The 6984-nt window shown below is 41.3% G+C and overlaps 1 protein-coding gene across 1 annotated transcript; it reads left to right on the top strand.

Moving 5' to 3' along the window:
• The first annotated feature begins 3635 nt into the window (after nt 1-3635).
• C2H21orf62 (chromosome 2 C21orf62 homolog) lies at nt 3636-6942 on the top strand. The gene has a single exon (XM_048293681.1). The coding sequence runs from the start codon at nt 3636-3638 to the stop codon at nt 4302-4304; it is 669 nt and encodes a 222-aa protein (XP_048149638.1). The 3' UTR covers nt 4305-6942.
• The last annotated feature ends 42 nt before the right edge of the window (nt 6943-6984 follow it).

The raw sequence follows: 6984 nt of genomic DNA on the forward strand, positions 1-6984 counted from the left end.
TTGTTAGAAATAATACCACCATGGAGAAACCATGTTGTTAGAATAAACCACCATCTGTTCAGACAAATTTATTTTTTGCTGGATTGGACAAAGAGAGGTATTTACCAAGGTGATATTATTTCTGCTGGAGGTCACCTTGCAGCCTGGTAGAGCTCTAGATTCTTTTAACTGAAAGTTTAAACCAAACCTTCAGCAGTAGTCCAAGACTCCTTCAGTGCATGCCACATTTAGGCTACAGAGTCATTCTGTGTTTTAATAAAAATGTATTTATCAATCATCTCTCTCATAATTTAAAAGTTCAATCACTTTTGGTATGCAAATGTGTTACCAGTTTTATTACTCCAGCCACTTTCAAGCATTGATGAACAGTGGGTATAAGGCTGGACAAGAATGATGGTCTAAACCAGCTGTTTTGGACAATTATATGGAGATAAAATGCAAACCAGCTTGTTCTCAGCTTGAGCTTCTGTAGACAAAGGAGTTATTCTTTTCACCAGAACAGATACATAAAAGCGGGTAGGTTTTGGTTACTCATCAGTGAGGGAAGAGCACTCAGATAATTTGCCAAGTTCAGATTTGAAATCCTATTCTTGTTTCCTGAGTTCAAAAGTCTTCTAATATAAACTAGAAAGCTGAAAAAGGCTTCTATGATTTTTACAGAACTTCTATAGCTGCTACGTTACATAAGGAAATGTCAAATAGCTTATGGAAACCAGTTGTAAAATCCATTGTGTCAGGTGGATTAAACTTTAAATAGTAGTACTGATTATACTGAAAGTCTAGCTAAATTTTACTGAAAACTTAGGGAAGAGAAGATATACCCACCAGTTTTCCCTAGAAAATTGCACAGGAATTCTTGACATTTAGCACAGTCTGTTGCATTCTTTGTGTTTCTATAGGTTGCGTCTAAAACTATTTTGGTGAGTTCAGGGATAAATTATCTCTGTTAAGGGAAGTGGGTAATGCTCAGAGAGCGACCATGGTGGAAAGATGTACTACACACACCATTCTCCACTTTTCTAAAGATACTCCATGTTCTTTTTAATTTTGGAGATGATGGAGAACACAGAACCACAACAGGCAAGAAAATCACCCCATATTTTATTTCATCTTCATGGCAATATTACAACAAAGGGCTCTGTGTATCTCCAAGAGCCCCACTGAAGGCAGTTCCCCCATCCTTAAAAATGAAAGCAAATAATTTTCCAAGCCTTAAGCAGTGGAGACAGCAATGTGGTTTGATTAAGAACTATATAATGCACATTTTTCTGTGGATAGTAGTTAGTAAAGTAAAGATGCATTGCAGGTGACTTTGACACTTCACAGACACATACCTGCAACATATATTTCCCTTCTTGCACATCCCTCACCAAAGCCACACAGAAACTAAATCCTGAGAACTGGACAGGAATGTTTCATCCTATCAGTGATTTGCAAGGAGCAGAGAAGGATAGAAAGTATTTCTAGAGATTAAATTTCCTGGAATGCCAGAATTTAGAATTTTGTTTGGATTCTGATGGATGGAGCTCGAATGTTATCAGCTAAGCTAAACCTGAAATAGAATTTTCTTTGGTTGGCTGCAAACCAGTAGAGAACTTTAAAGGTTCTCCACTCTTCAGGTACTGAGAAAAATAAAGGAAACAAGAGTTAAAACTAATGAGGATGCATCAAAGTATTTTAGTCTGATGTTTTATGAATATTAAAGTCCTCAAATGTTAAGTGGAAAAAGCAGTATCACCAGTATCACTCCTTTTGACACAGGTGGGAGTTTGAATCTCTTTTACTTAGTCCAAACTCATGTTGTCAACCTTGTCTAGAATTTCTTGCAAATACTACCTCCAACACAGAAAAATCCAAATAATTTCATTTAGTTGTGAAGCTGTGTTGGTATTACAGATTTCTGGTCTATCACAACTGTTAGCCACTGTTCAGGACTGAGAAAATAAGCAGTGTGGAGGTCTAGTAATAGGATTTTCAATATGATTAGATGCTTAGATAGTGGAAACATTACTAGCAATAACGATACCACAACAGCTACAGCTTGGGTGAGTCTGACTTTTGGAGTTAAACATCAGCCAACAGTTGGACTGGAATTTCTGGTATGTTCCACAACATAGATTAAATATTTGATTTAAAAACTTAAATGTCTGCATCCTTCTGTCATGGTTTGGGAATGGTATTCTCCAATTTAGTACTCCCACTAAAAAAGCCTCCCACGATCCCTTCCCCCCACCTCCAACTGGAGGCACAAAAGGCAATGTTCATGGGTTGAGATAAGAACAGTTTATTGGAAACAGCAATGAGATAAGAAAACAAACAGTAACAGGAACAATATTAATAAGAGAAGTCTACAAAACTGTAGGTGTATTGCCATGTTTTCTGAAGTGCTGGAGACAAGCATTCTGGATGTGAATCAATCTTGTTACATGATAAGGACCAAATTCTGTCCAGCATGTGCCCTACTGCTGCTTTCACTAGAACCTGTCATCTTTGGTCCAAACCTGTCTCTAATGCTTCTTGGTGCTTCAAAACAGTTACATCAAATTAGACAAACTTCCCAACCTCCTTGTAATTTGTGTTAAGAAATTGCGTTCTGCTTCATTGCCTGTACCATCATATAACAAATAATATGTCAGGAGAACACATATGCTCCTAGTAAAATCCAACTCCACTCTGAAAACCAACGGGCTGGCAGCTGAGAATCCAAGAATCCCACCAAACATGCTCCCAACCATTTGACATGGCCCATGCTGGGATGGAAATTTGCTCCATTGTCATAGGTATGTGTGGAGTTGCTATTTTGCTTTGCTATTTTGCTTTGCCACGATAAATAAAGTGGGGGCAGAGCAACTGAAAAAGCCTGGATCTATCCTATAGTAGTTGCTGTGCCAAGACATAATGAGAGGTGGTCCCTGGTCCTCAAAACTTACAGACTAAGGCTGGAGCAGATGTAGCTTCACATGGATCAAAATCAGGATTTATCAGCACTCCACATAGCTCAGAAGGATATACGCAGTGTCCAGCAATGCTTTCGCCCTTAACTGCTCTCCCTCCCTCCCTCCCTTTTCCCAGTATATCCCACACTCAGTTTAAGGGAAAGGTTATCACAGTGGTTACTTAGCAATTCAGCTGTAAAACAAAACTATTGCCTCTAGCTCTTCTCAGACTGCCTCACTCAGTGAAGTAGAGAACAGGGTTCTTTGTCACCCCTGTCTGGTGGGAAGCAAAGAAAGCAGAAAGGAGAAACAAGCAGGAATTGTCCTGCACAACTCCTTGTCCTGTCCTTACCTCTGCACAGGCCAGGCTCAGGAGCTGTCTGCATAGACAAGAGAGTGTACAAGCTGTCTTATAAGCAGATGAAACCATTTAGAGCAAAAGAAGAGCGAAAAGAGAATCCCAAACTTGAGTCACAATCTGTTTTCTAAATCAGTGTGGTTGTGCTTTTCCCCTTGATACAGAACTGCAATATGGCTCTGAATAGATGCAACAGATGATGAGTGGAAAAGCAAAGTAATATTAACCATTGAGAGATCTTTAGTATAATAAAGAAATTGTTTTTCCTCAATAGGTAAAGCCAAGTGATCTAAATCATTCAGTAAAAGGAGGAGACACTTGACAGCTTGGCACCAGTGCTAATGAAGCCAATAGCCTACCCTGCTTTCTCCATTTGTCTGGCTCTCATTTTGGCCAGATTCCTTGGCATACACATCAGTTTTGTGAGAAGTCAGAAGAACCACACGCTAATTTTCACTAAGGAAAACACAGTTCGCAACTGCAGCTGTCCTGTGGCTATCCGTGACTGTGATTACTGCCTGGCAAACTTGATGTGCAACTGCAAAACAGTGCTGCCTTCTACCATGGAAAAAACTACCTACAACAGCCACCTGACCATCTGGTTCACAGACACCTCTGTGCTGGAGATGGTCCTCAACTTCACAAGGTTGTGGGATTTGAAGCTGTCCTTCTGTGGCACCACTCCTCTCCCAACGGAATATCTAGCCATTTGGGGACTTCGAAAGCTCCGGGTAAACAAGGTCAAGGGTCAATTTCCAGAGCAGAGCGTAACCATCTGCGGCAACAACAACCATGACAAAGAAGACTTGCTTGAGGTGCACAACAAAGACAGGCAAATGCTTGCACATATTTCTTTTCTGGATACCTCCCTTTTCAATGGCTATTCATTGCTGAAGTCATACAGTGTGGAAAACGTCTCTAGTATCATGAAGCACTTTCCCAGCCTCCCTTACTCTGATGTTTTCTCAACCTCAGATAACGAGAGCTACGTTGTAACATTCATTTACTGAGTTATTTAACACAGTCAGTAGTGAGAGGCATGGCAACCTGCTAAGAGTTAGAGGAATGGGATGCCTTTAAGTCTGTCCGGTTTGTCCAGGAGGAGCTGTTAGGGGATTGTGAGAGAACTCTACAAGGAAGTGTTTGAAGTAAGAGACTCATCAGATTAATTCAGCAAACTCTTTCTTACAGAACAAAGTAAATATGAAACAACTGTTTTCCAAAGCATTGTTAGAATATTTTTGTTTATATAGTCTAAGCTGAGAATTGAAATCTGCAGACAAATTTTGTTTTAAGGTTGTGCCTCGGACAGAAAAAGGCATAACCGTGTAGGTCCCATTGCAGAAGAACCCAAGCCCCCCAGAGAATCACTCAGGTTAGATGGCAGCTCAGCAGGTAAATTCACAGTTGCTTTGCAAGCTGCAAACTACTCCCATTACACTCAGAGATTTAGGAAACAGAGGTATTGGACTTCCCTCTGTGAAGGCAGGTATTTCCCTGCATCTGTCCTTTCTTCCTTATCTCACACATAATCTTTATTTCCAGATCACATGATATTCTGGGTTGGAAGGGACCCACAAGGATCATCAAGTCTAACTCTTAAGTGAATGGCCTATATGAGGATTGAACTCACGATTTTGGTGTTACTAACACTGGGCCAATCTCAGTGTCATCTTCAGTGCAATCCCCTGCTGACAGCATGACTGCTTCTGGGATCAGACCAGGCAGCTCAGCAGCTGGGTCCTGAAAGCTCGCAAGGATGGAGCCTGCACAACCTCACCAGGCAACCTGCTCCACTGCCTTGCCTGTCCTCACTGGCAAACTTTTTTGCATGTATGAACCTCAGCCTTCCCTTCTCCAGGCTGAGCATGCCCAGTTCCCTCACACTTTTCTCACAGTCACATGTGCCAGCCCCTACCCATCTTGATGACTCTCCACTGGACCACTTCATTTGATCCATATTTTTCCAGGGAAAGGCTGCCACCTGCATGATGGATGTGCTGACACCTGCAATTTCCCCAAATGCAGGAACTCCCAACTTTTATGAAAATGACAAACTGCTCATGTTCTCCCCTGTGAGAAAGTAGAAATACTCAATCCAATGACTCTCATCTGACAAAGGAGGCGAGGCTTCGGGCAGTTTTCAGATGTGTTGCATAAGAAAGGTTGTCATTCCCTGAAAAACATACACCAAAGACTATTAAAATAGCTCAAAGGCTGCTCCTTGCCCATGTCTACAGGATTTGCATTCTGTGAGATATGATTAAAACTGGATCCACCAATATAGTACAATAAAGGCTTTAAAATAGCAAGTCGTAAGAGCCTTGCACTGCCAGCAATGGATTACATGAAACTGAGCTAAAATATAAGAAAACTTCTGCCAAGAGAAGCTGTGGCTGCCCCATCCCTGGAAGTGTCCAATGCCAGGCTGGATGAAGCTTGGAGCAACCTGATCTACTGGAAGGTGTCCTTGTGCATGGCTGGGGGCGATGGAACTGGCTGGTCTTTAAGGGCCCTTCCAACCCAAACCATTCTGGGATTCTGGGATTCTCTGTCCACTTAGGGGAATGGCTATCAAGATTCTGAGGAACCAGTGCAACTGCTACAAGTTAAAAGAAAGACTATTTCTATTTTAAATAGTCATATTGATATAACTGTAATCAATGATGAAGCAGTTCTGCTAGGAAGCAAAACTTAATTTTTCAGAAGACTTAAACACATGCTCGCCCCCCATTACTGTGAGCTTTCCCACTGAAATCAACAATGTACTAACTATGGAATTAATGGGGTCTATTTGCAATTGCAAATAGATTTAAGCACACCAGTGTTTGCAATCTGGGTACCGAACTCCAGACGTAGTTTCCTTTGTCAGCACCTTGGCAACAAACCATAAGCCTTTTCCCCCAAATTCCAAATATTTCTAGTGATACCTCTCATGACTGTGTATTACAGACACATAATTCATGTCACCTGCCCAGGAACCCCCTTCTCCAGCTGTCTGTGCAAGAGAAAAACCTTGCCTTCACAAACTAGCAACTCACCAATCCTGCACAGGATAGTGTTGTGTTTAAAAAAAAAAAAGGGCTGGTACACACAAATAGATTGATTTCTGAATGTTACCAATGCTTTCTCCTCAGCAAAGATCTGCTGCCCTCTGGTAAAAAATGTGCTTAAATCACAGTAATTCCCCATTGCCATGACAGCGGTGTCCAAAAATTCACACATGCAGCAGTAGCTGAGGATGTATGTATTCTGGCCTTGTTGGGAATAAACGAGGTTAAAAAATCCATGGGCTTTCTATCAGAGCAAATTAAAGTTCCAGTTACTTTTGCCACTGTAGTGTTCTGAATAAGGCTGGTGCAAAAGACCTTTTACTCCAGTGCCCAAGTAAGTACTGCAGGGCTTTTTTCCTGGGAAGAGCAAAAAATCCTCAACTACAGAAATCCACAGCACCGATATTGCAGTGACCTTTCCAACGCCCCTATTCTGCTCCAGCGGATACCAAGAACCTGATTCTCCCAGTTCTATTTTATATGGCTTTGCCCTATGGAAGTACTGCATTAGAAGCTCACAGAGTTTTTCCAGAGCAACGTCTCCAAAACGTGCCTACGCCTGGTATAATAAAACTAATTTTGTATAACAAACTCATCTCGTATGACGAACCTTTTGTTTAATATAACTCACGTTATA

The sequence above is a fragment of the Corvus hawaiiensis genome, chromosome 2 (assembly GCF_020740725.1).
Source record: "Corvus hawaiiensis isolate bCorHaw1 chromosome 2, bCorHaw1.pri.cur, whole genome shotgun sequence".
Taxonomy (NCBI): domain Eukaryota; kingdom Metazoa; phylum Chordata; class Aves; order Passeriformes; family Corvidae; genus Corvus; species Corvus hawaiiensis.

What these genes read in the sequence shown, in the direction of transcription:
- C2H21orf62 (XM_048293681.1), top strand. Translation starts at nt 3,636, where the DNA reads ATGAAGCCAATAGCCTACCCTGCTTTCTCCATTTGTCTGGCTCTCATT.